Here is a 23058-nt window from a genome sequence, read left to right as displayed (position 1 = left end):
AATCCACTCGCGGGAGCCCCGGACACACGGGCCATCCGAGAGGTGTCGTCTCACCTCCCCTTCACCGCAACAACATGAGGTAAATCCGATGTAGGTACCTGGATCTATGTACCCAAGCTTCCAGCTTCCATTGGTGGTGGTGGTAGTAGGTTGCCTCAGCTCCCGCCGTTTGCCCCTCGTACCTACTTTGCTTCACATGCAGCTTAATTGGGAGCTGCCCCTCTGACGTCGCTCTCCAGACCCTGTTTCATCGTCAACTTCAACTCCCGGTTCCCCTCCTCAAAAGCTTAGCCAACAACACCACCATCTCCTCTCCTCGTGGCAGCTGTCCTCTTCCCGTGCACTCGCTCGCCCTGTACAACATCCTCATTTTGATCTAGTCGGTCTCGGCCACGACCTCATCCCGTCTCACTACAGCAGCTCCCCGCCTTCATGGATCGCATCTTCCGCAAGGTGGAGCGGGGCGTCGAAGCCCTCTTTGGGGAAGAGAGGCATGCGCACACTCACTCCGGTCACTCCTGCGAGGAGCACCATTCCGATGCCCACACTGGAAACCGATTCCAATCCTTTGCGGCGCAAACCACCGGCAACGCCAAGTGGTATGTCGACGGATGCTCTTATTTCTGGGCCGTTTCCGAGGCCATTGAGCGTAAGAACACACACAAACATGAGCATCCTGCCGGCACTATTGACTGCGACTGACCGCGTCACTATGCAGAGGCCCGCGAGAGTATCTACATTCTGGATTGGTGGTTGAGCCCGGAGCTCTACCTGCGCCGGCCCCCTTCTGCCAATGAACGATACCGTCTCGACAACCTGCTCAAGGCTGCTGCTGAGCGAGGTGTCAAGGTCAACATCATTGTCTACAAGGAAGTCGAGGCCGCCCTGACCTGTGAGTATTCATCCATGTCAGAACCCCTCTCACCAAGCTAACTCGCTCGATAGTGAAGTCATCTGTAAGTCAATGTCGATGCACACCTGCAACCAAAGCTCCATCCATGAACACCATCGATACTTGACTCATGCTGATATCTTCTCAAGCACACAAGGACCTACCTGGAAAGCCTTCATCCCAACATCGGCGTGTTTCGACACCCTGACCATGTTCCCACTGGATACGACCTCAACAGTGAGATTGGCGAGAACTTCTCAAACCTGTCCTTGAGCACGTTCAAGCTATCCACTTTCTCTGGTGATGCCCTGAAGACCATCTACGGTACCGCCACCGACGGCGTCGTTCTGTTCTGGGCCCACCACGAGAAGCTTTGCCTCATTGACAACAAAATCGCTTTCATGGGAGGGTTGGATATGTGTAAGTGATGAGCAACGGTTGAGCCATTGAATCAAGATGAGAAATCCGCTAACTAGATTTCAGGCTTCGGTAGATGGGATACCAACAGTGGGTTTGAACTGGGAATGGTAGTAAGCGCCGCTCTGACACACGTATAGGTCATCCCATTGCGGACGCTCATCCCGGCAACTTGGATGCCATCGTCTTCCCTGGCCAAGACTACAACAACGCGCGTGTCTATGACTTTGCCGACGTTGATAACTGGGAGCAGAACAAGCGTCAGTCAATATTTCCGGCCTGTACACTCGAGACACATACTCACTCATTCGCTAGTCGACCGCACCAAGAGCTCGCGAATGGGCTGGTCTGATGTTGCCATCAGCTTGAGTGGTCCCATCGTTCAAAGCTTGTCGGAACACTTTGTCGACAGATGGTTGGTTCATTCTGCATTCCTCGGCGGCAGCAACACTTTATCTGACTTGGATGTAGGAACTTCATCTTTGATGACAAGTACACCAAGAAGAACCCTGGAAAGTATGGCAGAATCGACGGCTTCAGCCAGGAGTCGGGAAGAATTGCCGAGGACGGCCAGGGCGGTGGTTTCTTCGGCGGCGCTGGCCACCAGGCAGGCCATCTTTTCGGGGATCTCGGAGACCGCATCAACCGAGGCATGAGCCATTTGATGGTCAGCGACGACCAGCCCGAGAACGATGGCAGACCTCTGCGTCAAGACCGCGGTGATCAGTCGGCCAATATCCAGCTCACTCGCAGGTAATTTGGCGTCCATCTGTCTGTCTCAGATGCAATCACTAATGAAGATTAGCTGTACCAAGTGGTCTTCCGGCCATCCCACCGAGCACTCCATCGCCAATGCCTATATTGATGCCATCACCAGGGCTCAACATTTCGTCTACATGGAGAACCAGGTAAGCAAACCTCCCCTTTGCTGAAACCGACATCGCTTCTAACAGAGACAAGTTCTTCATCACTGCCACGAGCGACAAGCAGCACCCCGTCACCAACAAGATCGGCCGCGCCATCGTCGACCGTATCCTCCGCGCCCACCGAAACGGCGAGGATTTCAAGGTCATTGTCAACATGCCCGCCGTTCCCGCCTTCGCCGGCGATCTCAAGGCGGACGACGCACTGGGCACCCGCGCCATCATGGAGTTCCAATACAACTCCATCAGCCGCGGCGGACACAGCATCATAGAATCCCTCCGAAACGAGGGCGGTATCGACGACCCTGGCCGCTACATACGCTTCTACAACCTTCGCAACTACGACCGCATCAACGTCTCCTCCGACATGTCCCGCGCTGAGCGCGAGAGCGGTGTCTCGTACGAGGACGCCCGCCGTGAGCATGACGATGCCGTCGGTGCTGGCTACGAGCCCCGTGGCGAGGGCACCGGTGCCAGCTGGGGCGGGCGCAACACCCAGTACGACCGCTACCAGCAGGCCGCCTCCCGCGTCGGCGATCACACCTGGGACACCGTCTCGTCCTGCTACATGGACGCCGGTCCGGACCTGCACAGCGTCCCCTGGCAAGGCGAGCCGGAAGCCGAGATGGACGCCTTCGTCAGCGAGGAGCTCTACATCCACTCCAAGCTCCTCATCGCCGACGACAACCTCGTCATCGTCGGCTCCGCCAACCTCAACGATCGCTCTCAGCTCGGCACCCACGACTCCGAGATCGCTGTCATCATCGAGGACCCCACGCCCGTCGAGTCTGAGATGGCCGGCCGTCCCTACACAGCCTCCAAGTTCGCCGCATCCCTCCGCCGCCAGATCTTCCGCAAGCACCTCGGTCTGCTGCCCGACCAGCGCTGGGACCGGCCCGACGACAACTGGACGTCCGTCGAGCGCGGCCCGAACATGTACGACTGGGGCTCCCCCGCCGATCGCCTGGTGCAGGATCCTATGTCGCGCGAGTTCTGGAACCTGTGGGAGGGCACGGCGCGCACAAACACCGAGGTCTTCTCCAAGGTATTCCACAACGTGCCCAACGACCATGTGCGGACCTGGAAGGACTACGACGAGTTCTTCTCCCGCCACTTCATCATCCCCGGCGCCAAGAAGGAGGGCGAGGGCGAGGGCGAGGGCGACAACGTTGGCAAGGTCGAGTACGGCCACGTCGTCAAGGAAGAGTTCCCCGGCGGTGTTCGGGAAGTCAAGGATTGGCTCAACCGTGTGCGCGGTAACATTGTCGAGATGCCCCTCGACTTCCTTGTGGACGTGGATGACATTGCCAAGGAGGGTCTGTCTCTGAACAGCTTCACTGATGAGCTGTACACATAGAGTGGCAGTGGCGTGTAAAACCCAGGGGGTGGTGCAAGCAGGAAAGACACACAGACACACTTGGAGGACTTCTGGATTTAGAAAAAGAAAAAACAGCCAGAAACAAGTCAAGGCTTCAGGGCAGGTCAAACACATGGACACCATTCTAGCAAGGAAACAGACAGATTCGTCATGAATGGATTTCTGGCTTTGCGTACCAACGGACATCGAATAACAATTGACACCGTCTAGGACTTCTCACATGTGTGATCAAGTTGACCTCGTCTACATCAAGGCATGTTCCTCTGACCTGCACTCAGTCCACATCTCCCGTCAGCCCAAGAGCGTCATCACATCATCATCATGTGTTGTAACTGGAATAAAATAATGTATAATCTGTCAAATGGCGTGCAGGGCATTGCATTTTCCACCAAAACAAAGAGTATTATACAGACCTCCTGCCCTGCACCACAGTTCCCTCAGAGACAAAGAAAGCAAGGAAAAACATAAAATTGTCCCCGTCAACTCCGTGAGTAGGCATCGCAATGCTTCAGGTTTTCTTTTTCTTCATCCTGTCCCCGGAAACGTGCGTGCATAACGTGCACATGCACGCCCTTTAGTCGAGCCCAAATAGTCATAGCCTCATTCATGGCTTTCCATTAGTCCAACTTTCGAAGACACTCCCGTTTGGGGAGGTGCCTAAACTCCTCAGCCCTTCTCAGGCCTTCTTCGTGCGCGTCGGGCTTCTAGTCCACCTTGCCGTTACCGTTGGGTCCCAGCAGGCCCTCCTTCATCAGCTCCTTGTTCCCCCAAGACTCCTCCAGGCGGAAGTGGCCGCCGCGGCCCCTGCGGACACGGCCACGGAACCAGGAGGCAGCACCAAGAGCCAAGCCGAGAATGCAGCCCATAGTCAGGTAAGGGTGCTCAACAAAGGTGACGCGCATATCGAAGAAGATCTTCTCAAAGCTCGAGATAGTAAGCTTGGGCTTGATCTTGGGCGGCGAGGTGATGACCTTGTTAATGGTCTCCAGGATCGATGTCCTCGACAGAAGAATGTTGTTACCAGTGATGGTAGTGTCCCAGTATCGGCGGTTCTGTCCATATGATTAGTCTGCTTGTTTGCCGAGTGAGCGTTTCGTGGGGAAAGACTTACGTCCTCATCATTAATGATAACACGATCTCCATCCTTGGTGTCAATACCGTAAGTGGTACGAATCCATCTCTGCCAGAAAACGGCATCAACCCAAGCAAAGCCGACTTGCTTGCGGTCGGACTTGTCCATGTTGATGCGAATAGCCTTGGCTTGGCGCAAGGCACGTTGGTCACCGCGATCGTCAGCCTCGTCAATGCGAAGCTGCTTGGCATCACGGAGCTCTTGTCGTTCATGCTGGAACAGAAGAATCTGCTTGTCCATCCACTCGTTGGCGGCGCTCTTCAACTCGCGCTTGGCTCTCAGGAAGCCTTCCTGGTCCTCTCTGTTGACGATGCCGAGAACGACGATCTTGCCATCCATGATCTCACGGGCATTGGAGGCTGTCATCTCAGGAACAATTGGCAGCCAGACCGACTTCATCCAGTTCAGAACGCCGTGGACATCGCGCATCTCCTTGGGTGTAAGCGGCTGGTAGTATGTTGGGCGACCTTCTCTGGAAACGAGAAGGCGGGGCCAGGTGGTAATCTTATAGCGGGCGAAGAGAACGGGATCTTGGGTCTTCACGAGCTTAGCCTTGCCGATCAAGCTGAGAGGCAGGCGCTCGAGCGCCATGAAGTCCTCGCTGGTAGTAGCATGGTCGTAGAAGTAGATGAAGATGACCTCCTCCTTCTCCTCGAGGACCTGCAGGGATTCGGCATCCACGTCCTGAACGCCGTCGCAGATATCGATAGCCTTCTCGGCGTAGTGCACGAAGTCGCCGAGGCCTCTAAGCCCGTCGTACTCGACACGCTCACCGCCCTTGAAGAAAAGTATGGTGGGATAACCACGGAGGCGAACATCCTTGCAAAGCCTGGACTCGACATCGCAATTCACTTCTCCAATGTTCAACTTCCCCTTCATCTCCTTGGCCAGTTGCTGCCAGTTAGGCGCCATGGCCTGGCAATGGTGGCACCACGGTGCGTAGAACTTGACGAACCAAGGATCCTGGGTCATGGTGACAAGCGTTTGGAACTTCTCCGCGGTAAGAGGCACGGAAATACCCTCCTTGTTGGGGGTAACGGTAGGCTTCTTGACAATGGCCTTCGTGGGAGTCGCGACAGCCTTCTCTGCAGTGGTGCTAGGCTTGGTCTCCGCCTTAACGGCATCTGGCTTTGCATCTGCCTTGGAATCGGCCTTGGAATCGGCCTTCGCATCGCCCTTGGCCTCGGTGGCCTTCTCATCCTTTGCAGGAGGAGCCTTAGGCGGGGTCTGTTCCTTAGGTGGCGCCTTGGCGTCGGTCTTCTCATCGGCCTTTGCGGGAGCCTTGGAGTCAGCTTTGGCGTCGGTCTTGTCGTCCGCAGCTTTCTTCGAGTCATCGGCCTTGCCAGGCTCCTTGCCGGGAGAGTTTTTATCGCCAGCTTCAGGGAGGCTGAGGCTTCGGGGTCTCGATCCAGGCTTGGTAGCTTCCAAGTACTTTTCAAGGATGGGGCTGACTTGATCGATTTCCTTGACGCCCTTGATCAGTTCGGCGACCTCGCCGTTCTTGTACAGGATGGTGCTGGGGTACGATTGAACATTGTGGGAAGCGCAAAGGTCAAAGTATGCCACGCAGTTGACTGTGGCGAAGCGGAAGTCGTAGAATTCCGTGAAAGACTTGTCCTCGGTCTCGGGTTTTGAAGTGTAGTAAAATTCGTACAGCGTCTGGAAGATGGGCGCATAATCTATGCAATGCGGGCAGTAAGGGCTGGAAGACGGTCAATCAGCTATCGCGCGGCTAGGCGGTCGTCGGCGTCGACAGGGGTGGCAAGCAAGCAAGCATACCTGTAGTGCTTGATAAGCATGAACTGCGAAGACTTGACTTCTTTGTCGAAAGTATCGGGGGTCAGCTCGAGTATTGGAGGCACCTTCATCGAATTGAAGTAAGTGTTCTCGCGATCGTCCTCTTTCGCTGCTGCTTGGACTCCGCCGAGTAGGGACGAGCCGAGGACTAGGAATAAAGGAGATAACCTCATGACGGCGACGAGGTTGCACCGCGCAGGTGCGAAGTGGTTCGAGAGAAGAGAAGTCGCGAAGCGTGTCGTGGAAGATGCGGCGAAAAATGAGGAGAGGGACGCGATCGATTGAGGATGCGCTTGGTTGCGCAGGCGTCGTGGAGGGAAGGAGGAGAGTGGATCGATCGGGTCGTGTCGTGATGTGATGGTCGAGGGGTCACAAAAAGGGTCTAGGTAAACCTATTGAGTAGTTGAAGTCATGGAGATTGAGCGGTCGGGGGGAAGACAGAAGACGAATAAAATCGATCTTCCCTTCGTTCGTCTTTGAGCCCAAACCTCCCGAATTCGTCCAGCGGCGTCGAAGGAGAAAAAAAGGGTGGTGGTAGTGGTGGTGCTTTGGCAAAGGGGGAGGAGGCATCAAAGCCGATGGAAGTGACAGGCCTGGGCTGGCAGGTCAGGAGAAAGACCGTGTGTCAAGATTCTGCGGGTAGCGTGGTCCAGCCAGCCAGCCAGCCAGCCGTTGCGCAGGGCCACGCCCAGCACTGCAGGACCGGGACTAAACAAGGGCAAGGGCTGCCTGAGAGATGAGGCAATCACGGTTACCTTCAGCAGCATTACGTGAGCGCACGCAGAGCTGGGAGCGCGTGGTGCCAGCTGCCCGCCTGGTCTCGCCCTCGATCCCGCCACTCAGAGGCCCCGCAAGCTTCAACCCTGCAACATCATTGAATGCAAGGCTCCACACATTGTGATAAGAATAGTCTAGCAAAAGCAGGTTCTCCATCCAGATTGCCACCCGCCCGCAGCGGAAAGCGAGTTCGTGAACAAGGAAAAGTCTAGAGTCTTGCTTTCCTGGACACGTGCGGATCGTCACCACCACTCCAGCCAGGGGTTGGTGTGGACAACTCTCAGTGACCCCGGATTACATAAGGCTAGCATGACTGAGAGAGTGACGACTCATATCAGTCTCATCGCTTAACTCCGGCAATATTTCGTCAAGTCAGGCCTAATATTCTGTCGTGGCCTCGTTGAAAGGGCTCAGACAAGGTGTTTGCCGTGTTGACTGACAGTTGCCTGTGAGCTGCACCGCCTCCGTACGCTCAATATGGCTTGGCCTGCGCTGCTCGGCCAAAGAGTAGATGATTCGCCCAGATGCTCAGCTGATATGCAGGTCGTTCTCCTCGCAGCCCTTCGTTGTCCTGCACATCTTGGACCATGCGGCTGATGTGAACCTCAAATCTCTGCTCAACTAATTTAGCATGGATCCCCTTTCGATCACGACGAGCGTGATCGCTCTAGTTCAGGCCCTCGGTGTGGGAGTCAAGTTCTTCTCCTCCATGCGACAGATTCCAGCGGACTTCTGCGACCTTAGCAATGAGCTCACAGACCTCCAGGCAGTCGCCGAGCAAGTCAAAACTTCTCTTCAGGAGATGGAAAACGGTGAGACCAAAAATGCAGCCGTCCCTGGCATCACTGCTTCTGCAATACAGACCTTGGAAGACGACTTTGCCTCCATCGTTCATGAATTAGAAGCCCTCTGCGGACGCCTCCAAAAGTCAGACCGGCATGCAGACATTGTTGGAGAGCTGCGTGTCTCTAAGCGGAAGTGGCTGCGTGAGAAGGACAACGTCGCCAGGCTTCGGGCGAAAGCGAGCAAAACCAAGCAGAGCTTGATGTTGCGTTTCATTGCTCTTGTTTCGTCACAAAGGTGACTTGATTTTCATCGGACTATATAGCTTCGTACTTGCTGATGTTGCATAGTACACGGCAAACAAAAGTCGTGCTCGACGGACAACAAGCTTTCAGTGCCTGCTTCAAAACGATGAACGGCAGAATCGAGGCGGGCAACGCTGGGCTTCGAGAAACGCAGAGCAAGAACAACGACATATGCGCTTCACTTCATCGGATGCTAGCCGCTGAGGCCACGAGCGCAGAGCTATCACTGCCATCCACTCCCCATGGACAGAGGTCGAATGCCGAAGTCGACGAGCCCCTGTCATCGATTTCTGTGCACGCCTCACTCCGACAGGTTTGCACCCCCTATTGCAAGTGCCAGTGTCATTCACCTTCGTCGGTTCGGACACCGACATGGGTACGGTCAGTGCTAGGATCGTTGTTCTTCGAGTATAACGACATGCCCTTATTGATGCCCCGGAAGTGCGATGATTTAGGGTGCCGTAATCATTCCTCTCTGCGACTCATCTACGTCTTTCCGAAATGGTTCGTATCCAGAGCCGTCTTTCTCACGACCTCTTGGGGGAGTCTCACTGGATTGGGGTCGAGCTTGTATTTGCAAGTTCCGAGGGTAGTGCCAAGTGTGCAGATGCTGTCAGCGGTCTACAACTCCGACATAGATTGGATCAAACGAGGCATCTCAAACTCAACCGTACTGCCCACAGACGTTGATGAAGCTGGTAACTCACTTCTCATGGTAGGCTGACACGCTACGACTCTATGGTTATCTTTATTTCGTCTGTTGTTGACTCTTGGCATCTTTCCAGATCTCACTTCGAAACGTAAACCTGGAGGTCGCCAAGTTTCTTCTCGATCATGGCTGGTCGAGGAGCACTCGAAACATGACAGGATGGTTTGTTCACCAAATGCGCCAAGCAACTCAAATAGTCCATTTCTCATTGTTACTTAGGACCGTGCCTAAGCGGGCACGTATAATTCTCTACTCCGCATCGAAGCAAGACCATCTTTCCACGTTCAATCCAGACCATCGCTATATGATTGAGCAACTTGCACGTGGAGAAGACCGACAAGGAGAAAACTCAACGCTCTTACACGATTCTGTACTCGGAGTTGTTCCGATTCCCCTATCAGATGCAATTACACAGGCTCCTTCCGACATAGATTGCCTTGACGATATCGGGTGGTCTCCACTGCACTGGGCAATCTTCTTGAACGACCACGAGTCGTTTGAGGTCCTCCGTAGCCGAGGCGCTGGCTTAGAAGTGAGAACGCGAGGAGGTTGGACACCTCTTCACTACGCTGCCCACTACGAGCCGCCCGGCTCGATCAAGATGGCTTCGGCACTCTTGAAAGCTGGGGCAAATGTGCACGCTAGAGTTCAAAATCACATTCGGCCCAGAGGAGAGACTCCCATCATATTCGCTTTCAACAACTCCGACATGATTAGAATTCTTCTGGAACATGGATGTGACACCGTTGTTGAGACGAACCTGAACTGGGAAACTCCCCTGTCATGGTTTGCTCGTGGAGTCTGCAATGTTGAGCGAAATGACCTCAGGAGACGCAATTGGGAACGGTCGTTGGAATTGCTCGTGAATAATGGCATGGACATCGACCTTCCCTCGAAGCAGGCAGGTTATGAAGGTCGAACACCCATTCACGACGCTATACTGTGGCGAAACGCCGCCCTATTGGAGCTTTTGTTGAAAAGAGAAGCGAGGTATGATGCGATCGATAAGAACGGGTCTGGCATCTTGCACTTGGCGGCTCAGAGTGCAAATCTAGATGTCATCGAGATTCTTAGGGATGCCTGCATAAGGGGTCTAAGTCCAACCCAGCCAAACGTCGCAGGTGACCCGCCGATGAAGATTTTGATGGCCAGAATGCTCGGCGAGGAAGCCAGGCGCCAGCCAGGAGATACAGTGCCAGCATATGACGAGTTTCTCCTTTTCAAACAGCTTCTGCAAGAAATTCAGAAACGAAATTTGGGGCTGTTTAGGACGAGAGACCACGTCGATTCGGTCGAAGACGATGCCATCTCCGAGATTGGCGGGCCGAAAGCCGCCTGCGTCGGTGACGACAACCGAACGTTTGAGAGCAATCTGGCATATATGAACACGGTTCTGTCAACTGGCTCCATAGGGGAGTTTTCTTGAGTCGATTGGTTGTGTTAGTGTCGTAACTGAACGATGAGATCGGGATGGTAAAATGTCGCGCCATCGCAGTGTTCTGCGGCAGCGCTACCTCCAGGCACATTCGGTAATTTACAGGGAAAGGTCGGTAGCACAGTGGCTCTGCGGGGTGAAGGTTTCGGCCCTGGAACCCTGCGCCACTGCTTCAGATGCCACTTCACAGGGAACCCAAGATATCATGACTTACACAGAGTGTGAAGCTCAAGCCTGAAATCTTAAAAAGCTTCTTCTTTCTAGCAGAAGTTTTCTTCTTGTTGGAAACAGGGTTTGATTCTGTCCAGACAAATATTTTATGCAGGTGAGGTGTCTACAGGCACGTAAATGGGTCTGCAGGCAGGCGCGGTGCGCGGTGTCCAACGCACCAGCCCAAGCCCCGGCGTCTCGCTGCTTTATGCAAGAGCAACCGCTGTTGATTCCACCTTTCTCTTCCCTCCTCCCGTTAAAAGGCATTTGTCCACGATTCAACTTTGGCGACAGGTTCATCGATTGCACATCAACGCGGCCACTCCGAACAAGCGTCGTTTCTTGGATGCTCGAGATGGAACGGCCCACGAAAAGAGCCCGCATATGTGACGACGTCGAGGAGTCGGAAACGTCGACGCAGGCAGAAGGGCCGCGATCTCTAAGCAGACCAATCAGTCCTCCTCGCAAGAAGAATAACGGTGGCCAGCGCATCAAATCTCCATTCCAGCTGACTTGGATCCGGGATCTCCCAGAACCAGCGAATCGAGATGCAGTTGCCCTCAAAGACATCCTCGGAGACCCCTTGATCGCAGAGTGCTGGGAGTTCAACTACCTGCATGATATCCATTTTCTAATGAGCCACTTCGACGAGGACACCAAGAGTCTTGTTAAAGTCCACGTGGTCCATGGCTTCTGGAAAAGAGAAGACCCAAACCGCTTGGCCCTTCAAGTAAGTCGATGAAAGATTCCAACGCCGATAGCGGCACAGTTGCTCATGTTTGGCCCAGGAAGAAGCCTCAGCATACAGCAATGTAGAGCTTCACGGTGCCTATATGCCAGAGATGTTTGGGACGCACCATTCCAAAATGATGATACTGGTCCGTCATGATGATTCGGCGCAGGTCGTCATACACACCGCCAACATGATCGCCAAGGACTGGACCAACATGACAAACGCCGTCTGGATGTCGCCCCTTCTTCGCTTGCTGAAAGAAAAGGACAGTACGTCCTGCGAAGATGCTATCGGGACCGGCCAGAGATTCAAGCACGACCTCTTGAATTATTTGAAAGCTTACAATGTTCGGAGACCCACGCTCAGGGATCTGGTCGACAAGTTAAGCCAGTATGACTTCTCAAGCGTGAAGGCTGCACTCATCGCAAGCGTGCCGGGCCGCCATTCAATACATGATACCTCTCAAACATCATGGGGTTGGCCCGCCTTAAAGCACGTACTTCGCCATGTTCCTGTCCAAGACGGCAAGTCGGAGATTGTGGTGCAGATCTCGTCCATTGCTACTCTGGGAGCCACCGACAATTGGATTCAGAAGTGTCTTTTCAACCCTCTCTCAGAATCCAGCGACAAGGGGCCAAAAAAGACCAAGCCAACATTCAAGGTTGTGTTTCCGACGGCCGACGAGATCAGGAGAAGCTTGGACGGCTATGCATCTGGTGGGTCAATTCACACCAAGATCCAGTCCCAACAGCAGGCGAAGCAACTAGCCTATCTGCATCCTTTCTTCTGCCACTGGGGAAACGATGCCCCCAATGGAAAAGGTGAGGGACGGTGTTGTGCTCATCGAGCTTGATCAACCACATGACTGACAAGGTAGTAGCATTGCCTGAAACAGCGACCGTGAGAGAGGCCGGCAGGAAGCGAGCTGCACCGCATATAAAGACATACATTCGGTATGGTGAGAAGTCAATCGACTGGGCGCTCGTCACATCGGCCAACATTTCAAAGCAGGCATGGGGCGAGGTGGCAGGAGCCTCGCAGGAGGTGAGAATTGCTTCGTGGGAGATCGGCGTCTTGGTATGGCCTGAGATGATGGCCGAAAAGGCGACCATGGTGAGCACGTTCCAGACAGATTTGCCCTCGAACAACACCGAAGGAAGCAACCCAGTTGTTGGCGTTCGCATACCCTACAACCTACCACTTCAGCATTATGCAAAGGACGAGATACCTTGGGTCGCAACGATGGCCCATGCAGAACCAGACAACATGGGAAGGTTTTGGGGAGTAGCATAGATGGACGGGGCAGCACACTTTCACATGCGAACGGAGGGCGCGGTTGTCTGTCAAGGGACATGTGGTATCGTAATATTGATCCTTGGAGATTTTCATGTGAAGTGTCTGCGACTAGACTCGTCATTGCGCTTCAAACCGTGTCGTTTCTCATGGCATTCCTATGTTCGCGGTACGTTTACGCGCCGACGGTCTCGGGTTCCTTGTTGGCGTCGTAGCCGTAAGACTCCTTGAGCTTGTTGACGAGAGCGATGTACTCCTCCTGGGCCTGCTCGACGGTCTTGCCCTCGTCGACGACCTTTTGCCACGAGTTGTACTTGGCCTTGCCCTGTATCGCGTGTCTCGTTAGCACTGCACGTGGGATGCGGGGGTTTGGCGGCGACCAGGTCTTACCTTCAGGTCGAACATGCCGGGCTTGGGGGCATCGGCGATCTTCTCGCCAGTGCCGACCTTGTACAGCGCTGCGGTGCGATAGATCGTCAGCTACAAAAGCTTGAGGTTTGCAAAAGAGGCGACGAAAACGTACCGTAGAGCTCGAGGAGCTCATCGTTGCTGGGCTTCTGGGTAAGCTTCTTGCTGTCGATGACAGCCTGCTTGAAGGCTTCGCTCTGAGGGGCAGACATGGTGTATGTGAGGTCCGTTTGGACAAGAAAGATCTAAGTCTAAAGTTGTCGAGAATCTGGTTCGAGATATGGTCGAAGGACGGATTGTTGAGCGTTTCGTGGAGAAGGTTGTCCAGTGTTGAGGGGCGGAGGAAAGGGTTGGATCTTTTGGCGGGGTTAGGAGGTCCACCCGCCCGCCCACGCTTCATCATATGCGCGCGGGGCAGCTGATGCTGTCATTTAGGTTAGGTTGAGGTGGGCGCCCTGGCATCGCTGCTGATTGCACCGCCACAGGCCACCTCGCACAAAGGAGCACTTGCCGTTGGCACCTTGCTCCATATAGCCGCCAAGTACTACTACCAAGCACGTATGGACGTACCACTCGACGAATTCACAGGCCAGAAGTCCCTTGCCACAGCGACTGGGTCCCTGCCGACACGGTTCACGAAGAGGTGCAGGTGGCTGCCCACAGCAGAGCTCTGGCGGAGCTTGGAACTTGGGGAAAGGAACGGACTGGACTGGGGGCCAAAGCGATGGTGCAGGTGCTTGGCTAACGTCCTTCCAGCGCATGTGGGGTTGCCAGACCTCTCAACGGGGGTTTGGGTACCAGCATGACTGGACTTGGCTGACCTCGGCTCCAAGATGCCTCTCGCCCTCCGATGCCATCGAGGAGACGGCCATTCGGTCACGTTGCGACTGAGCTAGCCGCAGAGTTCCGCCAGGCACTTTGATTGGACACACGGCATTCGTCCACGGTGACGAGCTCTTTACTATGCATAGAGGAGCACCTCGCAGGCGTTCTTGCACTCGATCTAGGCTTCAGCGCTCTTCTGGTTGCCACTGACCGCTTGAATGAGCAGCCGTTTGAGGGTCCTCCTTCTGCCAGAACAACGTTTCTGGTGTGTGCTGCTCTCGCCGGTGTCGGCACTTTTGCCTTTCCGTGAAGCGAAGGGGCTTCACAGACAGTATGCGCTTTGTCGGGGCCGTACACCTACCTCTTCAGCAATCTGATGCTGGAGCACTCGCGTGGATACTTCCAGGTTTGCCATGGCCATTGAGCTCATGTCTGGATAAGGTTCCTGCGCAACGCTTTCCTGCCGCTTGATCCATGACCAGACGAATCGGATAACTGCTTCTGCCAGCTCCGCGCAGCTTTGCGCGACGCACTTTGCCGTGTTGTCCTAGAGGGCGTTGACGCGTCAAAACAACCGACATCAGTCCGTTAGGAAACGACTGGGAAACACAGATGATCTCAGCAATCCCCTCCATCAACTCTCTGCTTGCACCGGCTTTCTACATTGAGCACATTGCATGATGGCCAATCTCATTTTCATCCCTTCTTCCGCAACGCCGTCAAATGACAGGCCATCAAGTCTTGGTCTGCGCGTGGGGAAAGCCCGGACGGACACCGCAGATCGACACTCTACCAGGTCAAGGACGGACAATACTGCTGAGCTGACCTACCACATGTTGTATCACCAACCGGCACGGACTTGGACACTGAAACCTGTCCAAAAATACTAATGAGACTTCCGCGTTGTTCGTTAGCTCTGGGCGAGGACGCGTATCTGCTCCTTGCGACCCGAAGGGTGCACTCCATGCCGTTTTTGCTCTGCAAGTCTCGGACCTCGCAGAGTGCGAATGCAAATAAAAGCCAGAAGCCTGCCAGGTGTTTTACTAGAGATTCCCAAGATTCTTAAGAATTTTGGACGACTAGACGAATACCCTCACGCAATTGCTGATACACATTGGTCGGTTCAACTTGTTCTCAAGCGCAGTATCTCCATCTGCACAAGAATTCATAGCTTTCATTCACCTAACGCCAGCATCGAGCCCCCAAATCGACACCAACATGGTCAAGACAGTCGTTATCCTCGGTGCCGCATACGGCGGTCTCGCGGTTGCGCACCGCCTGCTCAAGTACACGAGAAAGGATGAGCAGGATCTCAGAGTCATTCTCGTTTCAAAGGTAAGACATGTGCATGTGTTGATTGTTAGGGCAACTGGGAGCCCGGACGACCATTGCAGGAACCGGAGAGTACTGCGGTACGCTTCGGACGCCCGTGGGGAGGCGGCGTATTCGCTGGCGATCCACCGTCTTGCGCATGGGGGCGGCAAAGGACTTGCTATTGGGTTCATGATTCTCTCGGAGAAAAAAAAAAAAAAAAGGTGCCAAAAAAGGCCATTTCGGGCTGACACCATGGTAGACAACTCATTTTTACTGGAATATGGCATCTGTCCGTGCCATTGTCCCGGGCGTATTGAAGGATGAGCAGGTTTTCCAACCGATTGAGTCCGGCTTCGCACACTACCCAAAAGAAAGCTTCGAATTCGTTCTCGGCACCGCCACCGGCCTTGACCTGGCTCGCAAGTCGGCCCTTGTCTCCACTGCTTCCGGCCCGAGATCCCTGCCCTACGACTATCTGGTGCTCGCAACCGGCGCCCGCTCCGCGAGCACCGACATGCCGTGGAAGAGCGCTGACTCGCACGAGAAGACGCTTGGCTTGCTGCACCAGACGGCGGAGAAGGTCAAGGCGGCCCGGCACGTTGTTGTCGCCGGCGCCGGCCCCACCGGTGTTGAGACCGCCGCCGAGATCCGTTTCGAGTACAAGGACAAAGAGGTCATCCTCCTCAGCGGCGACGAAGAGATTCTCGGCTCGGACCACGCTGCGAAGGGCATCGAGAACGAGATCGTCCGGCTGGGCGTGCAAGTCAAGCGAAACGCCCGGGTCGCCAACTCCCGTCCCTTGCCCGACGGCCAGACCGAGGTGACGCTCATGAACGGCGAGAAGCTCAAGACAGATCTTTACCTTCCGACCATGGGCCTGATCCCCAACTCCGAGTTCTTGGATCCCAGCTTGCTGACGGAGCGCAAATACGTCAGCGTTGATGACTGTATGCGCGTGAAAGGTGCCGACAACGTTTGGGCCTGCGGAGACTTGGTTTCCAAACCCCGCGCGGGCTTCATGGTGACCGACAAGCAGGTTGGTTGTTTCTCCCTACATTCCTTTTCGAAAACAAACAAGTGACCGAAACTAATCAAAATCACATGAGCAGGCCGCCGGCGTCGTAAAGAATATCGAGCTCGCCATCAAGGGCAAGGACCAGCAAGTCGTAAAGGGCATGCCGGTCGACATCTTTGTATGCTCCACTGGTCGTAGCCGCGGCGCCGGTCGCGTCGGCTGGGTCAAGGTCCCCTCCCTGTTCGTCTGGGCCGTCAAGGGTCGCACGTTGGGCTCAGACTGGCTGCCCAAGTATACAAATGGTTCACAATGGTGAGCGGGCGATGAGTAAGGCCGATGACGACGACTTCAATGGGGGTGTTCTTGTAACCGTTTTATTTGTACCTACATCTTACAACCTCTTAATCAGACACTTCTCCGTCATCTGAAAAGGAGTGGGCTCTTCGCAGACTATATTTACGACTATCCCAATCTATCTAGTGCAATCTGCCAACTCCGCCGCCGAGCAGAGCGTTCTTTGGATTCGCGTCCGTGACAGCTCCCAAGATGAACATTATGGTCCTGCATGCACAAGTGCATGAAAGCAAGGGGACAGATTATTAAAAAAAACAAAAAAAAAACTCCCGCGTAAATTTGACGTGAAAGATTCCCAGCCGCACCAGGCCCCAGAAACGAAATAGCCCAAGCCGGGCTCATGAGACCGCCATGCTTTCTTTTTGTTCGACATTGCTTCTCATCTGATGAGCTTCTCATCTTCAACATCCCGACGCAGCTGCTCTAGTACTTGCTGTCGCGAGGAGAGGTGCGACTCGAGACCCTCCACTTGTTCTCTCACCGTCTGCAAATCTTCAGACACGCTCTTGAGACTAGCTCCGCCCTTGGCCTTGCCGGAACCCTCCTCAAGCTCCCGGAGTTCCTTTCGCTTGTAGTCCAGCAGCTGCTCGAGCTCCCGCTTGACCAGAGCGGGCTTGCTGTCTCGTTTGCCGCCCTTCTTTTGCTCCACGCCAGCTTCGATACGCGCCAACTTCTCGTCGAGCTCCTGAAGCTGCTTCTTGAGCCTGACCTCCTCCCAGTCATCCGTCTTGGAGGTAGAGAAGTCGGTGCCGCTCGACTTGAAGCCGCTGCGACCAAGGCGAGTAAGATACTGATCGCCAAATTTTGCTTTCCGTCCCGTTGCCGTCGAGTCGTCTGCCTTTGTGGCCCAACGGGAAGAGGCGGGGTTGTTATTGTCGAGTTGGTAGTCAATCTTGTTGCGCTCGAATGAGGCGCGCAAGGACGCGGGTACGGTGCGCGGAATGCGGAAGCCCTCATGGCGGTTGTTGAGAATGTGGAGGAAGGCGAGGCAAGCGTCCTTGTTGATGGAAGAGCCGGCAGAGGGGTTGATTAGGTTCCACGCGGAGCGGATGTCGGTGTCGGGAACATCGAGGGATTCGTAGAGGTCTTCTAAGGCAGAGACTGCAGCCATCACAGGTCAGCAAACAAAATGACGGCAGCAGGGGGCGTGCGGGCTTGGACGTACATGAGATTTCTCCCCGCGCATCCCGGTTCTCCTGGTATATCGACTCGTACTTGGACTTGTCCTGGGGCGTCATGTACCAGTCGAAGCCGTCCTTCAAGCCAGGAGAGTCCGGATCGTCCTCGACCTGCTCAAAGGCAACTTGCTTCCCTGTGAGCGCGCGATTCGCTTGGACAAGATGTGCTTTGGACTCGGGCACGAGCCAATCGGGCAGCGTCGTGGGGACGTCTGCGTACTCCTTATCGAACACAATGTCATTAGCAGCTGAAAACATGAAGACCAGCCAGCAGCAGCACCCACTCCGTTCAGAATGTCAAAAATGACTCTCATCGCAACGCAGAACTCCTCAAAATCGAGGTTGCCATCGTTGTCGACGTCGGCGAGATCCCACACCCGCTCGAGCTGATTGTCCGTCAGGCCGCTGTTCTTCAGCACCGGCGCGGCTTGTTCTCCTGTCAGGAACTGCGACCCGCCCGTCCGAGCCGAAAAGATGTTCCAATACGTCTCGATTTCTTGCGCTTCGATGCGAGGAGCCATGTTGATGTCTGTGAGAGTGCTGGAGGCGTTCGGAGAGGTGGTGTGTAAAGGTGGGCGGCGGCAGCGGACTGAAGATGCTCGGGCCTCGTTTGGCAGCGTCGGAGACGATTGGCCTGTTCGTCTTTTCGAGAAGACACCAAAGGAGAAGATTGGGCGCCGACGGCTGTAAATATCAAGAACCAGTTGGTAGCGGAGAGTTGTCGTTGCTGAGTGGGCCGTCGTCAGGTCGAGTCTTGCGAAGCTTGGCCAAGGACGTGGCTTGGGGTAAGTCGGGGGTGGTTCTCAAAGTGGGAGGCGGTGCTTCTGTGCATTGACTTGACTGGGTGTGCGCCGTAACGTCCTGTGAAGCTCGGTGATGCAAGCTCGACCCACTGTTGAGGTCGACTAGGGTACCCTGGACGCTTAGCTCATCGTGCGATTACATAACACTAATGGCTCAACCACGCCTGAAGAATTACCCTCCTAGTCTTTCTCCAAAGTAAATACAGTGAGGGAGGGTATCACACAGGGTGGGAATCACGGCATGTAAGCAATCTTCTTCATTCTGTACTACTCTACAAGCCGGCTCAATGTTTTGGTATCTCAACATGAAAAAGAGGCTTATGTCCAGATGAAGCAGCCGAAAACCAAATTCCAAAGGTGTCTGCGGTCAATCAAATAAAATGCAAGCAATCTCAAAAAGAAAGCAAGCAAAAAAGAGGCTATCCACGTTCCTCCAAAGAAATCCGCCTCCCGCATTCAAGTGGATTATCCTCTTTTAAGAAAGGAAGAAAGAGAAAAGCAAGTAAAGGATGTTCTCTTATGTGGAGAAAAATAACACCCTGAATGAGCAAGTGTTGTAGCAATCGTGTGCCTGCGAAGGTGTTGCTGGCGACCTGTAGTGCCAAGCTGGTGTAGTTTTTCTGTATTCAGGTCTCGTTTGTTCGCCTCTTTTTACAGATCGGAGTCAAGGCAGCTTCAGACAGCAGCACATCATAGCTGAGTCCATAACGTCACTCAGTCTTTCTTTGAGTTCTCAGTTGCGTGCTTTGCCTTCTTTGTGTTCTTGACTTGCTGTTGAACCGTTCTGAGAACGGAAGGAAATTGAACAGGCTGTGAAGCTGGTTGGACAGCTGTCTGGGGGCTAGTGGCCTGGGGCGCTTGATGATGTCCTGCCTCCGATCCCAGCCTATTCTCAACGTACTGAGGACGAGCTTGTGGGTGCTGAGAAGCGACACCAAATGGAGAACTTTGGCCGCCTGCGTGTGCATTGGTTTGATGGACTTGCATGCTAGTACCCGTAGCAGCGGCAGCTTCGAACGGCATGGAGGAAGTGTTTCTGTAGGCTGAGTATCCGAAGCCAACCTGCGAATTGTGCACGCTTGCTTCTGGTCGAAAAGCCGCCTCATGGGCTGACTTTTTATTGCGCTGATGGTACTCCATGTGTTCTGGAGAAAGGGCTTGGGCGGGACGCGACTGGGTGCGAGTAGCAGACTGTGCAGTTAGTTGGCTGTAGCTGATGTGTCCCATTTGAGCACCGGTGCAGTTCTGAGGCTGTGAGGCAGGCGATGCCTGGGGAGGCAGGACTGGAGGAGGCACTGGCGAACACTTTTGGCCAGTCTGTCCTTTCGAGTTCTTGATCTTTATCCTGGGTTTGGCTACCTGTGACTGGTTTCCTGTTGTGAGCTCGGCGGAAGACTCCATTGTCGTAGGTGCTGGGGCCGTGGAGTTCTCAGAACTGCTAGAAGGACCAAATGTCTCTGCAGATGCTGTCAATGCTGAAGCATCAGGATCTGACTGTGTCTTTGGGGATTTCTTCTTCGTCTTGGTTACTGTGGGCTTGGAGGTTGTCTTTGTAGTGGGCAGTTGAGCTCCAGCTGCGTTACCAGGCTCTTGCGAACCTGAGGGTTGAGCTCCAACACCTCGGGCAGCGAGATCCTCGGATCTTGGATGCTTGCGAGGACGACCACGGCCACGCTTGACGGGCTGTGGTACAACAGAAGGCGTGAGATTATTCTCAGAGTTGCTGAGCTGCGAGGTACCGTACTGGTTCATCTCAGACTGCGCGGCTTGTACAGGGAGGTTTGGAGCGAATCCAGCCTGGTTGGCCTTTTGGACATGAGCAAGTTCGTGGTGAAAAGCCTCCGGTGCGGTTGGAATAGGTTGATTGGCAGTCTTCGCCATCGTAGTAGCAACCTGCTTTGGCTGTCTCTTGGTCTGCTTTGGCTGTCTCTTGGTCTGCTTCGACTGTCTCTTGGTCTGCTTCGACTGTCGGGCCTGCTGCGCTGCGGGCATCGTCTTGTTTCGAGCATTCGGCTTCTTAGTGTTCGCCTTTCGGGGCTTTTTCGCAGGGGGCAGGTATTCGTCATCATTTTGACCATCATCATACGGCTCATACTCGTCATCGCTGTCATCGCACGCCCGCTTGCGAGATGATTTGGGCGCTGGCTGCGAAGCATAGCTCATCTCGACGCCAGAGGCTTCAAGCGGGGCTTGGTTCGGAACGGGATCCAAGACGTTTCCTGCTTCACTATGGACTTCTGCGCTCTCGTGGGCTGCAGTCTGTTCCCTGTCAACTTGTGTCTGTTCGAAGTGCGCTGGCTCGCTCTCTTCCACGACCGCATCAAGGCCACTACGGCCTGGCTGGGACTCTGGAGACTCGGAGGCGTCGAGGATGAACGGTGAAGTGTAGCTTCCAGTTCCTCGTCTGGCCGCCAGTGACGTGTATTGTTGACCAGGGGCAGGTTTGTTGAATAGCCTGGGCCGATGAGAAGTTGCTATTCTCGATGAGGTGGTCTGCTTGGGTGCAGCATTACTAGTCTTTGTAGGAGCTGCGACTCCCACAACTTCCCCGGCTGTCTTTTGGAATTCCTGTTGATTCAACGTGGCGGTATTGCGAGGCCGATTGTGTGCGTCGCCAGCAGCCAGGTCGTGAGCGATTGTTTGCTCCACGGATAGCTGTTGCTGTTCGTCGCCGGTTGGCTCACGGTAATCAAGCAAAGGCCGTCCGGAAACATTCTCCAAAGCCCGGCCGGACTCATCTCTTTCTATGACGAAACTGGGGTCAATCGGAACCCCACGGTTTGCGTCAAGCTGTTGCTGCTGTGGAAGCAGAGGGTCGAGGACGTTGAGCGCATAGGGGTTTCCGTAATACTTGTAGAAGTGGCAAACTCCGTTGTTGAAGTCCTCCGGTTCCCGCAATCGCTTGAGCCACAGCTCTGGCTCTTGGTCTTCGATGGGCTGGAAGTCCTGCACACGGTTGCTTCCTCTGCTCATGTAAAGCTTGACACGGCAGTAAGATAGCATGTCTTGATTGATGGGGAGCTCGACGAAGTTTGTAGACGTGCCACGCCACTTGTCGATGAGGTGAACAAGCTCAGGATGGCCTGACTTGCGCAAGAACGCACCGGCTAGCTCAATCTCGTGCTGGAAGAGTATATCCGTGGGGAGTCTAGGCCGAGCCAAATTGACGTACTCATCCACTGAGTGAAGGCCGTCTTCGGCGCGTCGGATGAGATCAGATACTGGGATCCGGTCAATCTTTCTGCACCAATCCTGAATCTCCTCATGACATTTGATGTAGGTTTGGATGAAAGTTGTGATCTGGTCTGTCGTAAGGTTCAGGCGGTGGACGGCCACTGAGAACTTATGAGCTTGGCAGAGAGTCGACAGGATTGCCCATTGCGCCCCGGTACCGATGCTGTCCCAGGGGTCCGGATCAAATTCACTCTGCAACGTGCCATCCATTCTTGACTCGAGTTCGCCTTGAGGACCTTCGTCAATCTGCTGCTGAGGCTCTGGCTCGGGCTCGGGCTCAGGCGATCCCCAGTCCAGATCATTGGTCAAAGCCAGACAGAACTCCTTGAAGCTTTTGCCTCTCTTGGGGGTTCGCAGTTCGCCTGTAGTCTGTATGTCGTTCTTCTCCTCCCTCTGTTCCTCGATGCCGCGCATGATCTCATCATCTCCTGCATCCAGCGGGGGCAGGTGCGCCACCAGCGCTCGGCGTTCACCCTGGTTGTTATCCTGGTCTACTTTGCGTTAGGAAAACTTATGGATTGTCGACGGGCGGGGGAACGTACCGTTATCGCTGTCTGAATATTGAACGAGAGGATGATTGTCTCCATGCAAGTCTCCTCTGGCCCTTGCCTCAATGAACTGCTCGCTGGGTCCCGGGTGCTGGTCCAGCTCGATGGTTGGGAAAGCGCAGTGGCGAGCAGGCTCAGGGTCGAAGACAGGATCAGGAACAGTGAAAGCTGGTCTCTCGACTCCGGCCACCAGCATCTCAGCATAGCGACCGGGCTGGTGCGCTAGGGTTGACCGACGCAGCTGTCTGCCGTCACTGCCATGATCGGGCTCCATGTTGATGCGACGAATTTTGCAGGAAGGTAAGAGAGGGTAATTGAGACGAGTAAGATAATCAGGAAAGATAATTGGAAGCAATGCTGTTTGCCGCTATCACCACCTAACGAGGGATGGTGGTGATATTGGCTGAAGGTAGCAAAAGGATGGGATGAGTGATGCGACGGTGATGGAGTGGAGAGGGAAGTTGAGGTGGAGGGAAGTTGGACGAAAAGTCCAAGGGTGGGTGAGATGAGAAGAAGAGATGAGAAAAAGATTGCGGGTTGACCGGTTTTCGTGTGTTGTGCGCGCGCGCGAAAACCGGTCAACGAAGGAGAAGGC

General features: G+C 54.5%; 8 protein-coding genes across 8 annotated transcripts; 4 read left to right on the top strand and 4 right to left on the bottom strand.

Moving 5' to 3' along the window:
- Positions 1-432: 432 nt before the first annotated feature.
- COL26b_002408 (uncharacterized protein) lies at positions 433-3589 on the top strand (the record flags this gene model as incomplete). Its single annotated transcript, XM_053175329.1, has 9 exons — positions 433-649; positions 719-892; positions 946-956; positions 1042-1312; positions 1450-1569; positions 1625-1724; positions 1781-2062; positions 2115-2217; positions 2270-3589. 9 exons carry the CDS (start codon positions 433-435, stop codon positions 3587-3589), a joined length of 2598 nt encoding a protein of 865 aa, XP_053040635.1.
- A 725-nt stretch (positions 3590-4314) lies between these two features.
- Positions 4315-6712, bottom strand: COL26b_002407 (uncharacterized protein; the record flags this gene model as incomplete). The annotated part of the gene is made up of 3 exons (XM_053175328.1): positions 4315-4662; positions 4722-6444; positions 6522-6712. 3 exons carry the CDS (start codon positions 6710-6712, stop codon positions 4315-4317), a joined length of 2262 nt encoding a protein of 753 aa, XP_053040634.1.
- Positions 6713-7947: 1235 nt separating this feature from the next.
- Positions 7948-8400, top strand: COL26b_002406 (uncharacterized protein; the record flags this gene model as incomplete). Its single annotated transcript, XM_053175327.1, is given in 2 exon segments — positions 7948-8128; positions 8147-8400. 2 exon segments carry the CDS (start codon positions 7948-7950, stop codon positions 8398-8400), a joined length of 435 nt encoding a protein of 144 aa, XP_053040633.1.
- A 3281-nt stretch (positions 8401-11681) lies between these two features.
- COL26b_002405 (uncharacterized protein) lies at positions 11682-12784 on the top strand (the record flags this gene model as incomplete). Its single annotated transcript, XM_053175326.1, has 2 exons — positions 11682-12312; positions 12372-12784. The coding sequence occupies 2 exons, from the start codon at positions 11682-11684 to the stop codon at positions 12782-12784; spliced, it is 1044 nt and encodes a 347-aa protein (XP_053040632.1).
- A 175-nt stretch (positions 12785-12959) lies between these two features.
- On the bottom strand, positions 12960-13404 carry COL26b_002404 (uncharacterized protein; the record flags this gene model as incomplete). The annotated part of the gene is made up of 3 exons (XM_053175325.1): positions 12960-13109; positions 13175-13242; positions 13308-13404. 3 exons carry the CDS (start codon positions 13402-13404, stop codon positions 12960-12962), a joined length of 315 nt encoding a protein of 104 aa, XP_053040631.1.
- Positions 13405-15235: 1831 nt separating this feature from the next.
- On the top strand, positions 15236-16662 carry COL26b_002403 (uncharacterized protein; the record flags this gene model as incomplete). The annotated part of the gene is made up of 3 exons (XM_053175324.1): positions 15236-15352; positions 15591-16367; positions 16441-16662. The coding sequence occupies 3 exons, from the start codon at positions 15236-15238 to the stop codon at positions 16660-16662; spliced, it is 1116 nt and encodes a 371-aa protein (XP_053040630.1).
- Positions 16663-17079: 417 nt separating this feature from the next.
- Positions 17080-18399, bottom strand: END3 (endocytosis defective- protein; the record flags this gene model as incomplete). Its single annotated transcript, XM_053175323.1, has 3 exons — positions 17080-17801; positions 17866-18100; positions 18163-18399. 3 exons carry the CDS (start codon positions 18397-18399, stop codon positions 17080-17082), a joined length of 1194 nt encoding a protein of 397 aa, XP_053040629.1.
- Positions 18400-19395: 996 nt separating this feature from the next.
- On the bottom strand, positions 19396-22737 carry COL26b_002401 (uncharacterized protein; the record flags this gene model as incomplete). Its single annotated transcript, XM_053175322.1, has 2 exons — positions 19396-22406; positions 22458-22737. The coding sequence occupies 2 exons, from the start codon at positions 22735-22737 to the stop codon at positions 19396-19398; spliced, it is 3291 nt and encodes a 1096-aa protein (XP_053040628.1).
- Between the last annotated feature and the right edge of the window lie 321 nt (positions 22738-23058).

Source organism: Colletotrichum chrysophilum (genome assembly GCF_026319265.1).
Source record: "Colletotrichum chrysophilum strain AFK26 chromosome Unknown scaffold_12, whole genome shotgun sequence".
Lineage (NCBI taxonomy): Eukaryota > Fungi > Ascomycota > Sordariomycetes > Glomerellales > Glomerellaceae > Colletotrichum > Colletotrichum chrysophilum.
This window is presented reverse-complemented; position numbering and strand designations above follow the sequence as displayed.